A 26406-nucleotide genomic window follows, 5' to 3' on the forward strand; every position below is an offset into this window, starting at 1 on the left:
TGTTGTAGATGGTCAGCAGGGTCACCTGGGTGGCAGTACAACAGGGTGATGAGGGTTTAGGCTCCAAATCAGAATCAGACCATCTGGTTTTAAAATCCCAATTTCCCAACTGACTGGTTCTTTAACATAAGGGCAAGTTTGTAAACTGTCTGGGCCTTATGGTGCCTGTCTCCAAAGAGGCTATTGCAAGACGCTTCTTACAAAAGAAAAACCTAAAGCTTTTTTAGATTCATTCGAGCAGTGGTTCTCAACCTTCCTAATGCCGTGACCCTTTAATATAGTTCCTCATGTTGTGGTGACCCCCAACCATAATATAATTTTTGTTGCTACTTCATAACTGTAATTTTGCTACTGTTATGTCTTAAGCAACCCCTGGGAAAAGGTCATTCGACCCCTAAAGGGGTCGCGCGCGACCCACAGGTTGAGAACCGGTGCATTAGAGCATTGTTCCCCTAACTTTTCTGCATGAAGGCACTTGAAGAAACAATAATTGTTTGCAACACACTAGGATAAACAGATTAGGTTTCTGTGGTCAGGCCAGAATTAACAATAGGAACTGTAAGCATCCCAGGTCCCACCGAGTGCTTATAGTTAAGCCCATATCAGCATAGGGCTCCAAACCTCTGGACGGACCCCCGGCACCCTGCAGAGTGGCCCATACCTGAGCAGACTGCAGTCAGTAACTCATCCACGTCATCTGGCCTTTAGGTACCAAAGTTGTAAAATGTTCTTTCTTTTCTGTTTCCTCTGTACAGAAACGTGAATAAGCCCCACTTCAGCTATTGAACTAACCAGGTTTCATATTTCAGTTTATAGATCTGTTATTTAGTGAAATATGTAGTGTTTTTTGAAGATTATTTATCTTCATTTTAATTATGAAAATGTAATATAAATTTGCTTTCTAGCCTTTTTCTGTAACAGTAGTTTCAGGGTTATTTTTAGCTGTATATAAAAGTATTGAAAACACAAATACTTTATGGTTTTAAGTCATATAACTAGTTTACAAGAGCTTTATTCTTCAATGCCAAAAATATTATTTCTTATGTTATTAATAATATGCATGGGAAAAGTAACGTTTACATAGTCTTTGCTTTAAAATACTTTTTTTCCCAAAACTTAACACATTTCAAGGTACATTGCCACAAAATGACCTTGAGAAGATTCATCTCACCAAAACAGAACCGCATGTATGGCAAAATGCTGACCCAGATTTTAAGGCCTTGGCATAGAAAGTATTTATTAGGTATATAGCTATGGAAAATGGTTCTAAACTGTGGCTAGATGAAATGCACTGAAATTATTTCTTTATTTTTAATATAATTTATTTGAATTTATATTTGTCTTAATTACTATTGTCTAAAGTTGTGATAAGTACCCTTACACTTAAAGATCTTTGGTAGTGCCCAAATAATATTCAACTAAAATGTAAATAAAATGTGCCTATTGAAAATGGAAAGACAAATTTCAGTAACAAAAATTTCTGAACGCTATTTTTTTAATTTTATACTACTAAGTTTATTTGGAACAATTATGTTATAGAATTACTCAATTTTTTTTCTTTAATTATATCTTTCTAAAAGAGCATATATCAAGCAACCACATAAAGGCACAATTCATAAAATTTAATTTCATGGATTTTTTCATATGTTAATGGACTGAGTTAAAAATAAACCAGAATGATTCGTACCCATAGACCTTACACTCTACTTTCATTATTTTATAGGAGTTCAAGGGTATGTGGACAAGAATTAAAGTAAAAATGTTATCAGTTTTCTCTCACTCTTGGGGAAACTAGCTCTTCCTTCCATCTCACAGGCAGAGCTGAGACGGGTTCTCCTGAGTGTCTTGCGAGGGGAAAGTTCTCAGGAGAATCCTGTCAGGACTGAGGGAAGCAGGGGATGAGGCAGGGACAACCTGGCCAGAGATGGGGGGACCCAGGAAAAGAAAAAAGCTTCAGAGTCATCTGCCAAGTCCCTGTGAGGGGCCAGCCTATATACCCATCAGGAAGCCCCTGGCTGCGGCCACACAAAGGTGAGGGTGATGCGCCCTGATTCGCAGGCAGAAGGTACTTACAAGAGGGCTCAGCTGTGAATTAGAAGCAGCCAACTCTCCCAGCTGCTGGGGAACAGCCGCCAGCCCAGCAAAGGGACTGGGTGGGCATCAAAAGTAGCAGGACAGCTAGAGTGTAAGGGAAGAGGTGAGCAAAGCGACTGCTAAAGTAAAGGGTAATGGTCTGGTTGAGTCCTGTAGGTCTGAAGGATGGAGGAGGGAGCGGACGGGAGGAGCGGCCACAGACTCGTTTTCTCACCAGGCAGTGTTCACGTCACTCAGATCTCGCCATCGTCTGAAGACTGGCCTTTTAATATTACCTGTTATGTGACAATTATCTCTTTGGCAACAAAAATAAAAGAGAAGGATAGCTCAAATATACCCAGATGTGGTTAGGTTACACTTGTAGTAGTAACTCTTGGTCTTGCCAAGGGCTCCTCTTCAGGAGGAAATAAATAAATAGTACATACATGCATACATACACACACACACATACATACAGAGAGCTGAGCCCTAAGGCACTCAGCTGAAGAAACACGGTGCGGTAAGGCGCAATGAAGGCCATTCAGGACTGAAGACTTCAAAAGGAGGACTTTGAAGTAAAACGCTACCGTTAGGTAATAATTTCAGATGGGAGATGAGCCATTAAGTCAGCGGAAGCCAAATGTGGAATAAGAAACAGAAGCCTCTTCAAGTTACTCTGCTGGTCTCTATGTTTGTGAGAACAGGGAGTAACTGCTAGTCTGACAGATAACCGGAAAGGCTTGTTTAGTGTTTATGATGTGTGAACACTTTAAAGGTGAACTGCATGAAGTTTCAAAAATATTTATAAAATTCAAATAAATCCTGTTCAATCCAAAATACAAGTGGAAAATTTAAAAATATATTTTGTTAAATATATGTGAAACACAATGCCAATTTTATCAATTATTTAATACATGTATAGCTTAACATTCATTACATTTTAACACAATGGGTAGGTAAGATTTTTCTCACTTTGCATTAATTCCCTGATATGCATAAAAATTGCTAAGAAATCTAAAAAATGGCAAATGAGATAGCTACTTTGAGCTAAATAATTTCAGTAGAAAATTATTTTAAAAAAGCATAGTAAATCATTTAGAGCATAAAATTACTTACAATATGCAATGTTATATAATTATTATATGATGGTATGCGTGTTCTTCTGAAGCTAAAATTCTCTAGAGCTTACAGATCGCAGAGGAGAAAATGACAGTAAAAAATACCTGACCTACTTTTTTCCCTCCTGGCTTGTCATAATACTTAATGATGAAGCAACCACGGATCTCAAACCAGATCCAATATCAGGTTTTGCACACTATAAATATACATACTGGGGGAGGGGGGGGCTTTTTGTGTTAATCTCCTTATTAATGTGAACCATGCTTCGGCAATCTTACTGTATTGTTGGGATGATAGTTGAGGTGTAAGCCACTGTCACAGAGAGGAGAGGAGGTGCCACTACTCTGGTCACTTGGTGCACCTGGGGAAACAAAAACACAGCACCCACTGGTGAGGATGCCCACATGCTCTCATCTAACCAGCCTGTTTTATCACACTCAGTCATATCAAGTAACTCAGGTAGTAAAATACATTTTTATTTTACTTCTATCAAAGTTACAGTAAGCTCATTGACTAAAATTAGGGTGCTAAAAGAGACCTGCAAATATTGGTCTTTGATTTCATAAAAATTAAGGCTTTATTAAGGAAGGTAAACAACCTTATAAAAGTAAGAGTTCATTTTATTATCCAAAGTGAACCATACTTATAATAGTTAATAGTGCAGAGTTTTATTTGTCTTCAAATTCTACATAATGTCATGTTTCAACCTCCTGGTAAATCCTAACTTTAGATACTATAATTTTCCATAATGCAACCAATGTTTTTCTCTGTTCTGTCTTTGCAAGGGCTCTCGGTAAATACTATAATTGGAAGTACTCTTATTGACACTGTGTACTTTTGCAAAATTGCAACTAAAAGCTGAAACTTAATTTCTATTTTTTAAAGATGAGTTATTGGTATCCTAAATATTTTGGCTTTTTAAAATTTAATAATTTAGTAATTTTTAAAATTAGGACTGGAAGCATATTTCTTGATTTCTGTTTTATTTAAGTTTTTCTAAAGACATTATGGTTTTAGAATGGCTAATGTTGATAAACATGAGCTATTAGTGTAATTGACTCTCAATTTTCATTTGCAGTATTGTACTTAAACATCACAGTCATAGAAAACACTCCTAATTTGTTAACTGATGTGTTCAAAAAAAGTAATGATTTTGCCAGGCCAGTGTGGCTCAGTGGATTGGGTGTCGTCCCATGGATTGAGAGGTCCCGGTTGGATTCCTGGTCAGGGCACATGCCTGGGGTTGAGGGCTCAATTCCCCAATAGGGGGTGTACAGGAGGCAGCTAATTGATGTTTCTCTCTCTCTCTCTCCCTTCCATTCTCTCTAAAAAAAATCAATAAAAACATTTAAAAAAATGATTTTGTTCTCCACTTTTATTACTTCAAAATTCAAGAGTTTTCTTGGTGCTAAGAAGGGAATAATACACTTTTTTTGCTATGCTAGCATAAATATAATTTCTCCACTCTTTAAATCTTAAAGATTTTATACTTTGTTTTAGTTACTTTTCCTATTGATATTTATCTGCATCTCTCTTAAGAGACAATATTTTAATGCACACACATATTACATGAAAATATATCCATTTCTAATTGAATAAAATGAAATTATAACATATTAAATTCTGTAAATTGACAACTTAGTTTCAATAGACAAAAAAAAAAAGTAACATTGAAAAAAATAACTTACAAAAGCAGAAACTTAACAATATATTAGCAAATTAAAACCCCTAATAATTATAATTTAAAAACAATACTTCATGGCCATGTGTTTATCCTAGAAATGTAAGCTCAATTTGGCATTCAAAATCAATTTTCTTTTATTGTTGAAAGTATTGCAGATGTCCCACTTTTTCCCCATTAACCCCATCCTCCTTACTCATACCTCTTGCCTCCCCCAACCTACTGTCTGTGTTGGTTGGTTGTACATATATGCATGTAAGTTCTTTAGTTTCTCTCTTCCCAACCACCATCCCTCTGAGGTTTGTTAGTCTGTTTCCTACTTCCATGAATCTGGATCTATTTTAAATGGTCACCACATCAATAGATTAAAAAAAAAATACAATATCTCATGTGATGTAAAAAAATACTAATTGAGACAGGAGCAGGGCCTCTACCCCAACTCCTCTGGGGACCAAGACAAGACAGAGACCACTGGGGGAGTCCGGCAGGCTACTTGGGGCAGCAAGTCAGCTCATGAGCAGGAAGAAGGGATGGCAGCCAGCGCAGTGGCATTCCCTATGGATGACAGGTTCCTGAGACGGGGTGCGCCCACCACCCATGTCCTGTACAGGGACAGAGCAGAATGGGCTCCTCCAGGTTCAGTGCCACAGAACAATGGCCCGGTCCAGGGGTCCAGATCACTTATCGTGACAAATTTAGAGTGGTTTATTATTATTTCCAGGCTGTTATGCCATGTGATGAAGGAAGTGAATGAGATTTTAAACTAAAGATGCTATTGAGTTAAATGCAATTATATATATAGTGTGGTATTTTCAGAGTTCTCTTAAAATCACTTTGAAAGGATCTAAGTGAGAAAATGAACTACACCACTGTCATAATTGCAGAACCACCTCAAAAGTCTCAAGTTTGGCCTCATAGACAAGTATTAGTGGAATGGCTAAACAATCCATCTCAGGAGCTCCAGTTTATTCTGATACTTTTCATCAGGAGCCAATGACATTTCATGCCTGGAAACGTCCACATTGTGTTATTCCGGAATTTAAACTTGGGATAAAGAGCTGCAGTATGTAAACCAGCTTCTTGAAGAGGACATGAGAAAAACTCAGGAACCAAGATACCTTGTAATGTCCAACACCACTGGCTACGGTGATCATGTTATACTGGAGCGAAAGTCCAGTCCATTCTGTAAATGATAAGCTAATACCACAATGAAACTGCATTAAACTGTCTGCAAGGGATCATACAGGTTTGTGGTACTTCTTGTGGATACCTATAAAGATGTGATAGGAAAAACCAATGTGGAAATGAGAAGATTATTATTATTTTTCCCATCACCATTTATGCCCCCTCTGCGCCCTTCCACCTCCACCCCTCCACCCCTCCACCCCTGCAATCACCACACTGTTGTCCACGTTCATGACCTCTGTTTCCTTTTTTGCTCAATCCTGATGGCCCTGCAAAAACCCCTCCACATACTAGAGCTGTTCACCTGCTCTCTATCAATCATGAATCTAGAGCCGTCTGCCTGCTCTCTATCATGAATCTGTCTCTATTGTGCTCGGTAGTTCAGTTTGTTCATTAAGTTCCACATGTGAGTGAAACCATACGGTATTTTTTTTCCTGACTGGCTTATTTCACTAAGCATAATGCTTTCCAGGTCCCTCTATGCTGTTGCAAAGGGTAACATTTTCTTCCATTTTAAGGCTGAGTAGTGTTCCATTGTGTAAATATACTATGGCTTTTTTATCTACCCATTGACTGATGGACACTTGGGCTACTTCTACAACTTGGCTACTGTAAATAATGCTGCAATGAACATAGGGGTGCACATATCCATTCAAATTAGTGTTTTAGGTTTCTTCAGATAAATTTTCAGAAGTGGAATTGCTGGGTTATAAGGCAGTTCTATTTTTAATTTTATTTATTTACTTTTTTTGTGGTACGTGCCCCTAGCAGGAACTGAGCCCGGGACTCCCTGGTCTTTGGTCCACAGGCCAACGCTCAACCGCTGAGCCAAACTGGCCAGGGCCTATTTTTAATTTTAATCAGCATTACCACCAAGAATGCATGAGGGCTCCCTTTTCTCCTGCCCTGCCAACACTTGTTGTTTGTTGATTTATTGATGGTGGCCATTCTAACAGGTGTGAGGTGATATCACATTGTGGTTTAAATTTGCATTTCTCTGATGATTAGTGACATGCAAAAAAAAAAAAAAAATGAAACTAGACCAATCTCTTATACCACACACAAGAATACATTAAAATGGATTAAAGACTTAAATGTTAGACTCAAACCCATAAAAATCCTAGAAGAAAACATAAGCAGTAAAATCCCAAACATTTCTTATAAAAATATTTTTTCTGCTATAACTCCTTAAACAAGGAAAACAGAAGAAAAAATAAACAAATGGTACTACATCAAACTAGAGTTTTGCACAGGAAGTCATCAGTAAAAAAATAAATAAATAAATAAAGACAACCTGGGAGACTATATTCACCAGCAATACATCAGATAAGGGGTTAATATCCAAAATTTACACAGAACTTATCAAACTCAACATCAAAAAAATAAACAATCCGATTAAAAAATGGGCAAAAGAACTAGACACTTCTCCAAAGAGGACATACAGATGCCCAACAGACATATAAAAAGATGCTCAACATCACTAAGAAAAACATTTTAAATAAAGCATTAGAGTTATTTGAAATCCTAATAAAGAGAATGACACCATAAGAAAGGATTATTTGAGATCTACAGGAAGATCTCTTCGAAGCAAACATAGTACAAAACTGACCCACCAACAAATGTAGAACAATAACACCATTTAGAAGAAATTGATAGAATGCTTTTATTGATTTATTTAGTTAGTTAGTTGAGATTTGAATGTGGAAGTTAAAACTAGAGTGATCATTCCCTTTGCCTGTGCTGTAACATGTGCATTGCATCAGGTATTGGTTTTTTAACGAAAATGAAGTGTGATGCTCCTTGGGTACCGCTGCAGTTCTGACTAGTTCTGAGTAATTTGATTCTTTTAAAGCAAGGTATTGGGGGATAAAGGAAAAACAAAAAGTCCCAAAAAGGAAATCTGTGGTCTTTTAAATATTTACTCTAATCCCTTAGCATTAATGCGTCCCTGAATAGTATATGCATCAGGATTTGCAGCATCAATGATTGTAGGCTATTTTTATGTAATGGGCATGAGGTAACTTGAATTTCAATTCAGGAAGCAAGAAATGCAATTGTTATATTAGAGCTGCTATGACACAGTCACAGTGTCTTGCTATCACTGTAACCAACTAATGTCAAAAGAATTGTTTTGTTATAAAATTATAGATGTATCCTAAAACAATTGAGACAATTTGACATAAACTTATACTCTAAAAAAAGAGAGAGAGAGAGAGAAGGAAAAAAAAAAAAACTTCAGTAACCAAGAAATAGAAGGGCATTTTCTCAGTCTAATAATGGCCATCTGTGAATACCTATAGCTAATATCATACTTAATGGTAAAAGACTGGAAACTTTCTCTCTAAGATCTTGAGCAAAAGAAGAATGTCTGCTCCCAATAATGTATCTAACATTTTATTGAGGTCCTAGACATTGTAATAGGAAAGAAAAAGAAATTGAAACACATAGTTTGGAAAAAAATAAGCAAAACATTATTTATAAAGGACACAATTTTATACGTAGAAAAATTTAAAAAGTCCTACTAAAATTAATAAGAACATTAAGCTACATTGCACAATAAATCAATATATAGAATGTATTTCTATGTGTTAGCAACAGGTAATTAGAAAATAAAATATTTAAAATATCATTTATGCCTTTCCCAGTGTTGTTCAGTGGTTAGAGCATCAGCACCTGCCTCAAAGGATTGTGGGTTCAATTTTTAAGGGTATGTGCCAGGGTTGCAGGTTTGATCCCAGGCCCCAGTTGGGGCTCATGTGGAATGCAATCAATGTGTCTCTCTCACATAGATGTTTCTCTCTATCTCCCCTTCCCTCCCTTCCACTCTAAAATTCAATGGAAGAAATATCCTTGGATGAGAGTTAACCAAAAATAATAATAACAGACCAGCCATTGTGGCTCAGTGGATGAGCATCAACCCATACACCAAGAGGTCACAGGTTCGATTCCCAGTCAGGGCACATGCTCAGGCTGTTGGCCAAATCCCCAGTGGAGGACATGCAGGAGGTGACCAAAAGATGTTCTCTCTCACTAATATTTCTCTCTCTCTCTCTCTCTCTCTCTCTCTCCCTTTCTTTCTCTCTAAAATCAATTAAATAATAATAATAAAATACCATTTACAATAAAATCAAAATACTTAAATATAAATTCAATGAACGTCATGCAAGACTTCCCCACTGAACACACTAAAATATTGCTGAAAAAAAATTAAAATATGAAAAATAGGAAAGGTATATTATGTTTATGGATTGAAAGATTTAAAGTTGTTAGAGGTTTAATTCTTCAAATTGTAAACTCAATGTAGTCCTATTCAAACTAATAATATTTTATTTTAATAAAAACTGACAAGCTCTTTTTAAAGTGTTTGCAGTAACGTAAAGGATTCAGACCTTGGCCGGGTAGCTTGGTTGATTAGAGTATGGTCCAGATATGCCAAATTTGTGGGTTTGATCCCTGGTCAGGGCACATAAAAAAATCAACCAGTAAATGTGTAAATACGTGGAAAAACAAACTGATGTTTCCCACTCTCTTTCTCTCTCTCTAAAAGAATAATAAATAAAAATATGTACGTAATAATGTAAAGAATTTAGAACAAGCAAATGATCTCAAAAAAAAAATTCATGATTGAAGAACCTATGTTAAGGGACGTTTAAGACACTATAGTCATACCACAGAGATATTGTGGTTTCAGTTTCCAACCACTGCAATAAAGTAAGTCCATATAAAATTATGTTTATTCTACTATAGTCTATTAAGTGTGTACTCACATTATGTCTAAAAAATGTATATACCTTGATGACAGAGGGAAGGTGTGGCAGCTCAGATCCTACCCCCTGGGAGCACAGGGACTCAGCCCCACACAGAGATCCCCAAATGGTAGCAACAGAGAAGGGATAGAGAGCCCAGGCAGCATTGGGCAGTGGGAATCAGAAGTGACTTGGCCCACCAGAATGACTCAGACAGCACTATCCCAAGCTTAAACAACTGCTTGGTTATAACATTAGCCTAGGAAGCGCACCTTGATTGTGGTGGGCAGGAGAGACCACAAAGCACAATGGTGAGCCTGAGGAGAGTTCTAAGCAGTGAACCCCTATCTTTCTCTGCTTGTGACCAGGGGAACCAGCAACCCAGAAAGATCTGATGCATTAAAAAGAGAAGAAGTGACTGCTTGCTCTTTCTACAAGCTATAGGCGCCACCCCTAATGCAAATCTGTTTAAATCATCTTGACTGGACCTGATACTCTACAGAGTCCAGTGCCATGGGGGAAGGGAAAGCAGCCCAGAGCAAGTAGATTCAAGTGGTGAGCCCCAAAGCAGACCCTGCCTCTGAGCTAGCGAAGCCTTGCCCACAGGATTACCTGAGGTCCTGCCCAGCAGCACTTCAGCCAGGAGACGCATGGCCAGGCAGGGACATTGATTCACGTTGGCCTACTGGAGAACTGCCCAGGAGGACAAGGACTCACTACATAATATTAAAAGGATTGTTCATACAAGAGGATATAACCCTGGTAAACATAGGTACACCCAATATAGGAGCACAAAAACATATTTTAAAACTTCTGGAGGACTTCAGGGGAAAGATCAATGTAATACAATCATAGCAGGGGACTTTAACACCCCACTGACATCATTGGATAGATCTTCTAGACAAAAAATTAACTAGGAAACAGAGACCCTAAATGATGCACTATATAGATGGATTTAACTGGTATTTACAGAACATTTTCCCCCAGGCTCATACGACATTCTCAAAGATAGACCACATGTTAGGACACAAACTAAGTCTCTTTAAGTCCAAGAAGATAGAAATCATATCAAACATTTTCTCAAATCACAATGGCATAAGTAAAAATCAATTACAATAAAAACACTCTAAAACAGTCAAACACATGAAAGCTAAATAGCATGTTATTAAATTATGAATGGGCCCTGGCCAGTTTGGTTCAGTGGTTAGAGCATTGGGCCTGGGACCAGAGAGTCCTGGGTTTGATTCCTGCTAAGGGCACATACCTCTGTTGCAGTTCATTCCCGGCCCTGGTTGGGGTCGTGTGGGTGGCAACCAGCTGATGTGTCTCTCTCACATCAATGTTTCTCTCTCTCTCTTCCTTCCTTTCTCCCTCCCACTCTATCTGAAGATAAATGCACAAATGTCCTCAGGTGAGAATAAAAAATAAATAAATTATAAATGGGTTACTGATGAAATCAAGAAAGAAATAAAAACTTTCTGGAAAGTAGTTAAATGAATACACAATAATATAAAATCAATGGGACACAGCGAAAGCAGCCCTGAGAGGGACGTTCATAGCAATACAGGCCTACCTCAAGAAACAAACAAACAAAAATTCTATTAAACTATCTAAACCAATAACTTAAAGATTTAGAAAGAAAACAAAGAGTAAAACCCAGAGTTACTAGAAGGAAAAAAAATAATAAAAATCAGAGCCGAAATAAATAACATAGAGAATAAAAAAATAATACAAAAGATCAATAAAACCAAGAGCTGGTTCTTTGAAAAGATAAACAAGATTGATCAACTTTTAGCCAGACTCACCAAGAAACAAAGAGAGAGGACCCAAATTAATAAAATAGAAATGAAAGAAGTGAAGCAACAACAGACACCACAGAAATACAGAGGATTGTAAGAAAACACTACAAACATATGCCAACAAATTCAACAACGAAGGAAAAGGACAAATTCTTAGAATCATATACTATTCCAAATCTCAACTGGGAAGAGTCAGAAAACCTAAACAGACCATTGACAATTAAGGAAATAGAAGAAGTAATAAATAAAATCCCAGCAAACCAAAGCCCTCATCTGGACGGCTACACAGGGGAGTTTTACCAAACATTCAAAGAATTATCACTTATTCTCCTCAAAATATTAACAAAATATTCAAGTGAAGGAAGACTTCCAAGCTCTTTTTATGAGTTTAGCATAATCTTAATCCCCAAAACAGATAAAGACACTACAAAGAAAGAAAACTACAGGCCAATATCCCTGATGAACACAGAAGCAAAAATACTCAACAAAATCTTAGCAAATCGAATCCAGAAATATATGAAATATATTTTTTAAATTATACAACACGACCAAGTGGAATTTATCCCAGGGATACAAGGCTGGTACAATATTTGTAAATAAATAAATGTGATACACCACATAAACAAAAAGAAAGAAGAAAATCATGTGATCATATCAATAAATGTCGAAAAAGCATTTGACAAAATCCAACAATGGTTTTTGAAAAAAACTCTCAGAAAAGTGGGAATAGAAGGATCAGATCTCAACATAATAAAGGCCATTTATGACAAACCAATAGCCAACATCAATGAACAACAACTAAAAGCATTTCTTTAAGAACAAGAACAAAACAGGGATGTCTTTCACCACTATATTTAACATAGTACTGGAAGTCTTAGTAACAGCAATCAGAAAAGAAACAAAAATAAAAGGAATCCAAATTGGAAAGAAAGAAATAAAACTGTCTTTATTTGCATATTACATGATATATTGTACATAGAAAACCCTAATGACTCCATAAAAAATCTACTATTATTAATAAATGAATTTGCAAAAGTAACAGGATACAAAACCACCATCCATAAATCATTGTCATTTTTATGCATAAATAATGAACACACAGAAAGAGAAACTAAAAAAAAAAAAAATCCCATTTATCATTGCAACAAAAAAATTAAGATACCTAGGAATAAACTTAGCCAAAAAAGTTAAGGATCTGTTCACAGAAAACTACAAGATACTAAAAAATAAATAAATAGAGGAAGATATAAAAAGGTGGAAGCATATAACTTGTTCATGGATTGGAAGAATTAACATCATTAAAATGTCCATACTACCCAAAGCAATCTATAGATTCAATGCAATCCCCATCAAAATACCAATGACATATTTCACAGAAATAGAACAAATACTCCAAAAGTTTATATAAAACCATAAAGACCCCAAATAGCCACAGCAACCTAAAAAGAAGAACAAAGTAGGAGAGATCACAATACCAGATATCAGGTTATACTACAAAGCCACTCTAATCAAAACAGCCTGGTACTGGCACAGGCACAAGAACAGGTATACAGATCAATGGAACAGAACAGAGAACCTGGGAAATTGACCCAAAACAATATGCTCAAATAATATTTGACAAAGTTGGCAAGAGCAAGCAATGGAGTAATGACAGCTTCTTCAATAAATGGTGTTGGGAAAATTGGACAGCTACATGCACGAAAATGAAACTAGATTATCAACTTACACTGTACATAAGAATAAACTGAAAATGGATAAAAGACTTAAATGTGACCCATGAATCCATAAAGATCCTAGAAGAAAATGTAGGCAACAAAATTTTGGACATTATATACAGCAGAATTTTCACTGACACATCACCTAAGGCAACAGAAACAAAGGAAAAAATGAACACATGGGACTACATCAAACTAAAAAGCTTCTGCACAGCAAAAGAAACAACCATCAAAATGGAAAGGCAACCCATTGTATGGGAGATCATAATCGCCAATGATACATCAGATAAGGGGTTAATTTCCAAAATACATAGAGTGCTCATACAACTCAACAAAAGGAAGACAAAGAACACAATTAAAAATGGGCAGAGGAGCTAAATAGACACCTCTCCAAACGGGACATACAAACAGCCAAGAAACATGAAGAAATGCTCAACGTCACTAATCATCAGAGAGATGCAAATTAAAACAACAATGAGGTATCATCTCACATCTGTCAGAATGGCCGCGATCAACAAATCATCAAACAACAAGTGTTGGCGACGGTGTGGAGAAAAGGGGACTCTAGTACACTGCTGGTGGGAATGCAGACTGGTGCAGCCACTATGGAAAACAATATGGTGTTATCTCAAAAAATTAGTAATTGAATTGCCATTTGATCCAGTAGTCCCACTTTTAGGAATATGTCCTAAGAAGCCTGAAACACCAATCAGAAAGAACATATGTACCCCCATGTTCATAGCAGCACAATTTACAATAGCTAAGATCTGGAAACAGCCCAAGTGTCCATCGGTAGACGAATGGATAAAAAAGCTGTGGTACATATACACAATGGAGTACTATGCAGCTGTAAGAAAGAAAGATCTCTTATCCTTTGAGATGACATGGAGGGATCTGGAGAGTATTATCCTAAGAAAAAGAAACCAAGTAGAAAAAGACAAATACCACATGATCTCACTTACATATGGAATATAATGAACATGACAGTCTGAGAATAGGGTAGTCCCAGAGACATGGAAGTAGGGTACAGACTGACAACCCTCAGAAGAAGGGGTGGTAGGGGGACATAAGAGATAAAACACAGAACTTATATGCACGTATGCATAACCAATGGACATGGACAACAAAGTCAGGGATGGGTGGGGAGGATAGGGAGGAGGGTGTCAATGGGGAAAAAAAGGAGAAACATCTGTAAAAAAATAAAATACTAAAAAAAAACTAAAAAGCTTCTGTACAGCAAAAGAAACAAGTATCAAAATGAAAAGGGGACCCACTATATGAGAGACTATAATTTCCATGAATACATCAGATAAGGGGTTAATTTCTAAAATATGTAGAGTGCTCATACAACTCAACAAAAGGATGACAAAGAAATCAAATTAAAAAATGAGCAGAGGATCTAAATAGAAACCTCTCCAAACAGGACATACAAATGGTCAAGATATATATGAAAAATGCTCAGCATCACTAATCATTTCAGGGATGCAAATTAAAATGACTATGAGGTATCACCTCACATCTGCCAGAATGGCTGCCATCAACAAATCATCAAACAAGTGTTGGCGAGGGTGTGGAGAAAAGGGGACTCTAGTACACTGCTAGTGGGAATGCAGACTGGTGCAGCCACTATGGAAAACAATATGGTGTTTCCTCAAAAAATTAAAAATTGAACTTCCATTTGACCTAGTGATCCCAATTCTAGGAATATACCCTAAGAAGTTTGAAACACCAATCAGGAAGAATATATGCACCCCTATGTTCATAGCAGCATTATTTTCAATTGGTAAGATCTGGAAGCAGCCTGAGTGTCCATCAATAGATGAATGGATAAAAAAGCTGTGGTACATATACACAATGGAACACTATGCAGATGTAAGAAAGAAAGATCTCATATCCTTCGAGATGACTTGGAGGGACCTGGACAGTATTATCCTAAGTGAAACAAGTGAGTCAGAGAAAGATAAGTATCACATGATCTCACTTAGTTGAGGAATATAATGAACAAAATAATGTGATGAACCAAACAGATCCAGAGACATGGAAGTAGGGGACAGAGTAACAAACCTCAGAGAAAAGGAGGGTGTGGGGACTGGAAGAGATAAACCATGGTTTATATGCATATGCATATGAGCATTAAGCAACTGATACTGACAACAGTGCATTGAAGCTGGGGCAGTGGGGGAGGGTGGTGAGTGGGGAAGAGGGTGTTAATGGGTGAAAAAAAGAAGGACATCTGTAATACTTTCAACAGTAAAGATAAATTAAAAAATAAAAAATGTACACACATCAATTAAGAAATTACTTTAATGTTGTGGATGAAAAGGGGCCACGTGCTAACCTGCCAAGCTCAGGGAGGTCTGCATGGCAGCCTTGCACCTCAGAGACCTGAAGTAACCACAGAGGATGGTCTGAGATTAAAATTTTTTAACTAAAAGCAGTTTATGACAGGTAGTCATGTCTTACGCTGGCATCTTCCCTGAAAACAGGTCAATCTGTACTTTAACTGAGCCTGTCTAGTGTCTTTTTGCATCTACGATAACATATCTTTGGAATGTCAAAGTAGTTTTCCTGTTTCCGGACCCCTCAAAGCACAGGCACCAATTTTCAGAAACCACAAATTTTCTCACTGTTACTGAGTTAATTGCTGACTGTTAACTATTCTATACCCATTATGTAAAAGATGTATGTATCATTCTACTTTTCATCCAATCCCAGAGGTTTCCCTGCTTGCTTCCTCCCACCTCCCTAATCTCTCACCAATAGAATTCATGCAACTCACTTATGTTTTTTCTTTTGATTGTAATGTTTAAAATAAAATGCAAAACTGACATTCTCTGGGACATTATCTCAATCCACTGAGGTTTTGCTTCCTGACAACTGTTGACAGTTTGGCTCAAATAAACTCACAAAACTTTTCTATAAGTTTGAATGTTTCCTCCATTGGTGACTGAAGAGGGTCGTAGTTACTAAAGGTTGGGCTGGTGTGGCAAATTCTTAATATAACAGTAAAGTGGTCTGGTCTTCCTTTCACAGAAGACTCTTGCTAGTATGAAATGTTGTTTGATAGCATTTTCCCCACAGTAAAACCTCTTTCAAAATTGTGGTCAGTGTTCTCAAACCCCACTGCTACTTCACACACTAAGTTTATGTAGTATTCTAATTCCTTTGCTGTCATTTCAATAAAATTCAAAGCATCTGCCCTGGCCGGTTTGGCTCAGCGGTTAGAGCGTCGGCCTGCGGTCCAGAGAGACCCGGGTTCAGTTCCCGCTAAGGGCACGTACCTCGGTTGCAGTTTGTCCCCGGCCCTGGTCGGTCGTGCGGGTGGCAGCCACTCGATGTGTTCCTTTCACATCGATGTTTCTCTCTCTCTCTCTGTTCCTCTCTCTCCCTCCCACTCTACCTGAACAAAAAATGGAAAAATGTCCTCGCGTGAGGATAAAAAAAAAAAAAATTCACAGCATCTTCACAAGAGTAGATTCTATTTCAAGAAATCACTTTTTTGATCATTCAAAGGAAGTACGTCCTCATGCATAGAAGTTTTATCATGAGATTGCAGCAATTCAGTCACATTCTCAGTCTCCACTTTGAATTCTATTTCTCTTGCTATTTCCACCATGTCTGCAGTTACTCCTCCATTGAAGTCTTCACCCCTCAAAGTCATCCGTGTGAGTAGGAATCAACTTCTTCAAAATTCCTGTTAATGTTGACAGTTTAATATATTCCCATGAATCATGAACGGTGAATCCTTTCCGAAATGGTTTCAACTTACATTGTCCTGATCCATCAGAGTAATAATGATCTATGACAGCTACAGCCTTATGAATGTATTTCTAAAGTAATAAGACCTGAAAGTCAAATGTACTCCTGAAACACAAGCTGCACAATGGTGGTTGTGTTAGCAGCCGTGAGGACATTAATCTCATCGTACATCTCCATCAGAGCTCTTCAGTGACCAGGTGCATTGTCAATGAGCAGTGATATTTTGAAAGACATCTTACTTTCTATGCAGTAGGTCTCAACAGAGGGCTTAAAATATTCAGTAAACAATGTTATAAACAGATGTTCTGTCACCCGGGCTTTGTTGTTCTGTTTATAGAGCACAGGCAGAGTAGATTTAGCATGATTCATGAGGGCCTTAGGATTTTTGGAATGTGAATGAGCATGGACTTCAACCTATAGACAGAGCTGCATTAGCTTCTAAGGTGAGAGTCAGTCTGTCATTTGAATCACTGGAGCCAGACACTGACTTTTCTTCTCTATTTGAAATTCTTAGATGGCATCTTCTTCCAACATAAGGTTGTTTTACCTCCACGGACAGTCTGTTGTTCAGTAGCACCATCTTCATTAACCGTCTTAGATCAACCTCCAGGTAACTGGCTGCTGCTTCCGCCTCAGTACTCGCTGCTCCCCCTGCATGCTCATGTTATGGGCATGGCTTCTCTCCTTAAATCTCATTGGTCAGCCTCTACGAGCTGAGACTTACTTTCTAGTGGATTCCTCCTGTCTTAGTTATAGGACAGAAGACAACTGGAGCCTCCCTCTGAATTAGACTTGGGCTTAGAAATGTAGTGGCTGCTTTATCTTCTCTTCATCTCTTCATGCCACTCACACATTTTTCATGTAAGCAGTAAGGCTGTTTCACATTCTGGTCATTGGTGTGGTCACTGGACGAGCATTTTTAATTTCCTTCAAGAGCTTTTCCTTTGCCCTCACAGCCTGGCTAACTGTTTGGCATGGGAGGCCCAGCTTTCAACCTACCTTCGCTGGCAAAATGCCTTCCCTACGAAGCTTAATAGTTTCTAGCTTTTGATTTAAAGGGAAAGATGTGTGACTGTTCTTTTCATTTGAACACTTACAGGCTATTGTAGGGTTATTCGTTTGCATATTTTCAATATTTTGTGTCTCAGGGACTGGGGACGCTTGACAGCCAGTTGGGTAGAACAGCAAGAATAATATTCATCAATTCAGTTTGCCATCTTATGTGGACAAGGTTTGTGGTGCTCCCAAACAATTATAATAGTAACTTCAAAGATCACTGATCACAAATCGCCATAATAAATATAATGATAAATAAGTTTGAAATATTGTGAGAATTACCAAAAGGTGACACAGAGGCAGGAAGCAAGCAGTGCCCCTGGAGAACAGGGCCAGTAGACTTATCCCAGAGTCACTACAAACCTTCCACTTGTCAAAAAGCCAGTATCTTTAAGGCTCAGTATAGTGAAGCACATTCAAGTGAGTATGTCTATATAATGCCACAGTGATCATCAGTGTGGTTTTGTTGAAAGAGCAGACACATGAATGAAAATGAGAAAATGATTTCTTGATTCTTGATTGCTACTTCAGACAGAAAAGTAATTAATATAATATGGAATGTAAAAGTCCATGCCCTAACGCTGCTGGGAAAATGTAGGGAGATATCTTTGTGACCTTCAGGTAGGCCATTATGTTTCATGAAAGATACAGACAGGAATAAGCATATACAATAAAAATGACAAAAAATAATGGAAAATTAAATTTTATCAACATTTCAAACTGCATGCCTAAGAAAACTTTGGCATACACAGATGGAGTAAAAATGTAACACATGTAGCTAGCAAAGGCTTATATACACATTCTATTTTTCAAACTCCTGCAGTATAATAATATAGAGACATAACAAGAGAAAAATGGGCCAAGGACTTGAGCAGATACATTACAAAATAAGATATGCAAATGGACAATAAAATAAGAGAAATGCAAAATAAAATGCAAATAATAAGATACCACTACACACTCAATATAATGCCCAAAAATATATATATATTTAACCATCAAATATTTGAATAATGTAGAGCACCAAAGCTCTCACACACTGCCAGAGTGGAAGAGAGAGGTCTGTAAAGATATGCTCATTTTGGATGTTTGGTAGCTGAACAAGTAAATTCTATTTCCATTCTGTGACTCAGCAGGCCCACTTCCATATAGTTGTAACCAGGACAAGAATGCTCATAGCAGTTCAGTCTATGATAACAAGAGACTGGAAGCAGCCCTGTTGCCTATGAACAGCAGACTTAATTATCAAACTATACTATATTCATATAATGAAATATTGCACAGCAATATAAATAAACAGATTACTGAAATATATAACAAGTGATTCTATATAATGGAATAAACCAGACATAAAAGAGTAAATACAGTTAATTCCACTGTATACAGTTTTAAAGAAAACAAATACAATATATGAGGATAAGATGTAAAATCAATGGTTGTTTCTGGCAATGTCATTTATTGGGAAGAGGCAAAGAAGAACCATTCTGTGATTTAAAGGACCCAGAGACACAGAAGAAGGGTTCAGACTGACAAACCTCAGAGGTGGGGATTGGGGGAGGGAAGAGATGAAACAAAGAACTTATGCATGTAAGCATAACCAATGGTCACAGACAACAATGCTGTGGGGGAGGGAGAGGGGAACAAGAGGAGGGTGTCAATAGGAGGAAAAGTTGAAACATCTGTAACCAAAATAAATTAATTTTAAAAATTCTTTAAAAAGAAATAAAAATAAAAAGTAAAGGATATGGAGTAAGCAAATGTGTATTTGTTAGAACTGTTCCAACTATTCATCTAAGTAAACATCTTTGCATGTTATGTTATGCAAATTATGCCTGAGTTAAAAATATCTTCTTGATAGCTTTAGCAAAACATTAGAAAATATACAGTTAATTTTATAATATGCAAATGCTATAAATATTTTGTTGTTGTTAATCCTCACCCGAGGTGGCCTCCCACACTACCCCAAACAGGGCCAGGGATCGAACCTGCAACTCAGGTACATGCCCTTGACTGGAAATTCCACCTGCGACACTTTGGTCCTCAGGCCAATACTCTTGACTGCTGAGCAAAACTGGCCAGGGTGATACAGACATTTTTAAGTTGCTCTTATAAAAATTAATACATTTCCCTACAGACTGGTGCTTCTTTCATTCTCTGTATTTCCATCCAGACAGCTTAAGTGTAAATGCTTTTTAGTGAGTCCAGTAGCCAAGTAAGTGTCTATCATTCCCTAGTTAGAGAAAATATATCCAACCATCATTAATAATAATACTTATTAAAGATACACAATGCATGCATTTGACATGATATTTTTAAAATAATGCTTCTCAATTAAAGATAGGAAAATATAAATGAAATGACTACATTCTGAAATAAAAATAGCATTCTTTCTTTTTGCATAAGGATTAATAGAATACTTTGTGATATAAAATGTTTGTATTCAGGCAGAATTCCAAATTTTAGAAAGAAATGACTCATTAACGTACGGCAACCGTACGCATGAAGTAAACGAGATGATGCGGGCACGGTACGGTTCTCACAAATGCTTACATGCGCAATCTTCGTTCAGCGGGAGTTTGAGGAAAGCTGGTGCTCTTTTTAAAAAAGACACTGTTAGGGTCACTTCTTCTCCCGCATTCCTAAGAACTTGAACCTAAAATTAAAAAGCATAAAATAATATTATCAGTGTGTTCACAATAGGTTTGTGATTGCAAAAATCTTGAAATGATGTGTGGTCTCCTCCACCTTTTGTTTTTCCCTGGTGGTCAGAAATATTTTATGAAAGACAGAAGGAATAAGTTATCTAACATTGAAGAAATACAGTCATAAATGCTCTTCCTTTTTCCACCATTCTGGGGTCCCCTGTTCACTACAATGTCATCATCCTCCATTCACATCTACTGAGGTTTTCTTGAGAATATGGTCTATATTAGGCAAATACGAAGGATCATGAGATTCACAGAAAAATGCAAGACTTAAACCACTATACTTATTAATTTAAAAATATTTATTGAGTATATATTATGCAACATTTTGAGATACACAAATAAATGACCCCATGGATTCTGTCCAGAGTGTTAATTTTATATAAATAAAGTTACTCCATTCACTCAAACTCTGCAAAAAATAGTTATTAGTTTCTGATTATACTATTGCACATTTTATTTTCCTTTTTCTGAAAACATAAAATAATAATGAACAGTATTATTATCAATAACTGTCAACATTTTCCAAATCATGAAATTAATATGTCTCAATCTACCAGTTAAAATAATGGCAATTCATTAAAATTTTTTCTAAGAAAGGTGTAAGAAATATTAAAAGAAATACAAAAAGAATTTATTTAAAGCAAACATACCTGGAAAAGATATAGTATATTTAAAATTAAAAATCTCTCATATAAGAGATGTGTTACCGGAGAATTGTGTAGATTGCCTTTTTCCATTGCTAGTGACAGTGGGGTTCTTAAAATATCTTCAGAAAGAGAATTTTCTTGCATTTGCACAGGAGAATGAGTGATCTTTACTTGTGTGGAGTTATATCCCTTGGTCCCTACAGTTCCAGTTCCCTTAAACCAGTATTGGAAGGTGTGCAGCTGGGCTTCAGCAGAGCTAGAAGCAAAGCCAGTGTCCAGAGTTCCCATTCCATGGTGGAGTTAAGTCTGGTGTAACATCAGGCTAATCAGAGTCCATCAGTCCATTGTGTGTGGGGTCCACATGGCCATGAGCTGGCGAATGAAACCGCAGGCGAATGAAAACCCTGCCAGCCAGGAGTCAGGAGTCAGGTGTGAGCAGAAGGAGAGCAAGGGGAACTCCTTTTGTTTAGGAGTTAAGGATCTCACATGTCCTCCCTTTGCAGTGGCCACGCCTATTCTGGCCAATGACTTGCTCTCAGGTGTGATTGACAGGCAAGCACTTTCCATGTCACCCAGACTTAATGGACATGTGTCCAGTCCCTTTCCCCCCTGATCTGTGGGGAACAGACTTGGAAAATGTTAAACAGCAGCTTCCTGGCACAAACATCATGCTGTTTCCTAGTCTCCCCTTAGTTCCTTCCCAGTCCATTATATCAGTGAACATAGAACGTATTGCATAACCCACGACACAGACAGCATTGTGATGATGGCCGGAGGGAAGGGCAGGGGCAAGAGCTGGGTGGAAGTGGGCAAAGGTGGGGGGAAATGGGGACACCTATAGTAGCGTAAATTATGAAAATAAAGTTATAAAGACAGAATAGTTAGTGAAGCAGTTGTTATGAAACATGTAGAAAAGATGCTCAACTCATATTATTTATTTATTTATTTATTTAATCCTCACCCGAGGACACTTTTTTTGCATTTATCTTTAGACAGAATGGGAAGGAAAGAGGAGGAAAGACAGAGGGAAAACCATCGATGTGAGAGAGACACATCGATGGTTGCCGCCCACACGACCCCAACCAGGGCCAGGACAAAACTGCAACCGAGTATGTGCCCTTAGCGAGAACCAAACCCAGGTCTCTCTGGACCATGGGCCAATGCTCTAACTGCTGAGCCAAACCAGCCAGGGTTCAACCCAAATTATCAAATAATTGGATATCAAAATAATTTACAATAAATTTTGGTCCCAAGAAGATGACATAGATTCATCTCTCCTTGTTTCTCCCTAATAAGTACAATTATAAACAATGAGGGAAAAATGCAAGAGACAACTAAAGTAGAAATCTAAAAGGCAGAATAAAAAATTTTAAAAAGAATTGGTTATGGACCCCAGGACTGGAGGACCATGAGAGAGGAGGAATACGTTAAAGGCGTTTCACCAGCAGAGGATCCTCTGCCCACCGCCAGGTAAAGCCTCCCTTGTCCACCTGTGGCACCAGGGAAAGCTCTTCCCCACCTCAGACAGCACAGCGGGGAATAATAGGAGCCCTGGAACACAAGGGAAGTAACTCAGATCAAAGTAGCAACAAAGAGCCCTTAAGAATCACATTGACAATAGAACCAGAGCCACAGAATTAGGCTAGTGTAAGTGTGCTAAAAAGAGCAAATTCATGCTAAAAAGAAACAAAAATCTTAAATAAAACCAAGAGTCTCTTAACATAAGCAAAATGGCCAGGATACAATAACATAACACAAAACAACACATAACACATAAAAACCAGGAAAATCATAATTTGAATGAGAAAAGATAATGAACTAACATCAACTAGATGAATCACATATTGAAATTATCCTCCAAGGATTTTAAAGCCACTTTAATAAAATATTTCAACAGAAAATACAAATTCTCTCTTGAACCAAAGAAAATGCATAATAATTGAAAGAAGAAATGAAATTGTCATTATTTAGAGGTAATATGATTTGAAACACAGAAAATCCTGAAGAATTTATAGGCATTATTACATGAAACATTAACAGGTAAGCCAGTAAGCAAGTTTAGTATGAAATAGAGTAGACACAAAGTTAAAATACAAAAATCAACTGGTTTTGATTTAATATCAATAAACAAATATAACAGCCATAACATCAATTTTTGTTTTAATGAATGGATATATTGTCATGGATTGCTAGACATCGTATTGTAAAGATATGAACTCTCTTACTTTTATGTAGATTCGAGACAATCTCATTCAAAGCTTTAGGTGTTTTATTCAGTTTTTATGTTGGTATGAACTTATGTATTTGTTTGCACTGACTTTCAATATCGCTGTGATCACTGTTACAGAACTATATTGGGAGTTCACTGAAACATGGAGCAGAAGAATGCAGTGAGTGAATGCTCATATTTAACAGTAAGTATACAATAGCTGATACCGAGAGTTAAATAATAAAGAAATAATAGCGTGAGCATCTTCAGGGTAGGCATAACAATACATTAGACATGCATAAGTTAAATGTGGTTAACTAGTTTGGTTAACTAGACAATGGGCAACTACTTTGAATTCAAATTTTACATTTGTATTTCATTCTTGAAGTTTTTAACAAGAGTAACTGAGAAAATTAAAAACTTTTTAAAAAATATAAAATCCCACCATGGAGAGATCATTTTGTTTTGTTTGCAATTAAAGATCAATTATGGATTTCTTTCTGAGTAATCACAACTTTAAATCCTTGATAAACATTTTTAATCAATGCAGGAATTTTCATCTTTTCAGGGAACATGATTAAGATATTATGTTTTAATTATTTTTCAGGGTTCTTACCATGCTGTGAATGCATATTTCATCCACCTGATACTGTCATGTTAGAAAATATAGGTTTTACACCATGAATCATGATAAATGTCATCTTCCTGCAAAATTAGACACCTGCACCTATGAATCCCATTGTATTTTTCATTTTCATTCACATTTTATAATGCAAATCAAATGCTGTGCATTTTAATCAGATAATGTATGAGCACAGTTATTGCCTTGGATGAGTACATGAGCATGGGCAGAGACTGGTAAATGATGGCAATCAGGAGAACAGAAAGGAGAAATTGAATTAAAGGGGATATTTATAAATTTACTCCATTGACACAACTAACAACTCAGTTCATGAACGGATTATGCTTAAGCTCCATTCACCAGTTAAACAGGAAACTTCATAAACTCATTTTATACCTTTTGTCTGTTTTTCCTTCTACTTGGAGGCTATTCTATCTGATATGAGATTTTAAGAGGGATTTAGCTATCTGCTACTGCTTTGGAATATAATCAGAAATGCTCCTAGCTTGGGATTGTTTTCTCTGCCTGTGCATAGTTTTAAATTTCTCCCTGGAAAGAAACTGTATACACACACACACACACACACACACACACACACACACACTTTATTTTTATGGGAAAGTTTTATGTTCACAGTAATATTGAGGAAAAAGTGTAGAGATTTCCCAGAACCTCTGCCCCTGTAACCCTGATTTCACTTTTCAACTAAGTGATAAATGATGTGTATTCTGTTTTCTTAGAGTGTGTAGATAAAGCCCTGCCTTTTCATTTCTGATCTAGCCCTTTTTTACAGCCTAGAAAAGTCTGCTCCAAGGGAGAAAGGGCTGCTCGGAACCAGCTGTGAGGATCCGGAGGCTTCCGCAGTGAATCTACAAACTCTTGCTTGAAGAGAGAGAGCACTGGAATGGGGGAAGGAGAGGAGCTGCAGATGCAGCCCTTCAGCCCCCTTCCTTTCCCGGCTCCCCCTTCTCAAGAGCAGCTGTGCTTGCAATTCCCTCCCCGTGATGTCCTGGTGCTGCTTCCCTTCTCCACCCTTATAAAACCCTCCACATGCATTTAGACTGTTGAGATGGGTTTCTGAAGACACAAGTACCCCCATCTTCGTGAGATGCTGACACTCAAACCTCATTCCTTTTCACCAGCACGAGTCTAGCTTTTGTTGTGATAGGCAACCAAACCTGTTGGCTGGGGTTCAGTTACCCCCACATGTGTATAGCCTCCTCCAGGATCACAACCCCTAGCAAAGTGATACATGTTAAATTTGGTGAACTGATACAAACACACCATTATCATATCATACATAGTATTTTCATTACCCAAAAAATCCTCATGTCTGTCAGTCCATCCCTCTCCTTCACACCATTATAGAGAATTGTTTTTAATTGATGAAGAGGGGGCTTCTGCTTTGCCTGGACACACTTGAAACACACACAGGAATCTCTCACACACATATACACAAACACATTTGTTCAGTGACAACCAGCACAGTTAGACAACTCATAGTTACGACCCTAACGTGATGTCATGCCAACACAATAAGATTTCGATGTCAATAAAGAAAGATAATTACTGCTGCTCACTGATGACAGTGATGCACAACAGTTACCAGAATTTCACATTAACATTAGACTCCTCTCTCTCAAAATATTGTTAATTTCAGTAAATAATTTTCTTAAATTCCTGACTCCTGGCTGAAAAGGAAATTAAATATGACCTTAAGGGATGACTTTAAATAGTCATTTAATGTTGATTTTAAACAGGTAGGCTGTTTAACAGACAACATAATAATGCTAAAAATAGATCAGTAGCACGCTTTACTAGGGTGTCAATGGGGGGGAAAGGAGAACATCTGCAACAAAAATAAATTAATTAAAAAAATAGTTTGTTTACATGTAATCCCTATCTTGTTTTTTTATTTAATTAATTTATTTTTGTTACAGATGTTTCTCCTTTTCCCCCCACTGATTCTCCCTTCCTCTCCCTCCCACTCTGACCCCACCTTTATTGTCCATGTCCATGGTTCATACACACATGCATGTAAGTTCTGCGGTTTATCTCTCCCCTCCACCCCCTCTTCTGGGGATTGT

General features: G+C 37.3%; 1 protein-coding gene and 1 pseudogene across 1 annotated transcript in view; one reads left to right on the forward strand and one right to left on the reverse strand.

The window, feature by feature from the left end:
• SNTG1 (syntrophin gamma 1) overlaps positions 1–26406 on the reverse strand; it is an 866981-nt gene that overhangs the window by 204288 nt on the left and 636287 nt on the right. The window contains exons 9-10 of the mRNA XM_036263979.1: positions 20684–20786; positions 3471–3553 (exon numbers count right to left, since the gene is read on the reverse strand). Of these exons, the coding sequence (XP_036119872.1) occupies positions 3471–3553; positions 20684–20786 (186 nt within the window). The remainder of the gene's footprint in view (positions 1–3470; positions 3554–20683; positions 20787–26406) is intronic.
• Positions 3589–6149, forward strand: LOC118631550 (annotated as a pseudogene).

The sequence above is a fragment of the Molossus molossus genome, unplaced genomic scaffold (assembly GCF_014108415.1).
Source record: "Molossus molossus isolate mMolMol1 unplaced genomic scaffold, mMolMol1.p scaffold_m16_p_16, whole genome shotgun sequence".
NCBI lineage: Eukaryota > Metazoa > Chordata > Mammalia > Chiroptera > Molossidae > Molossus > Molossus molossus.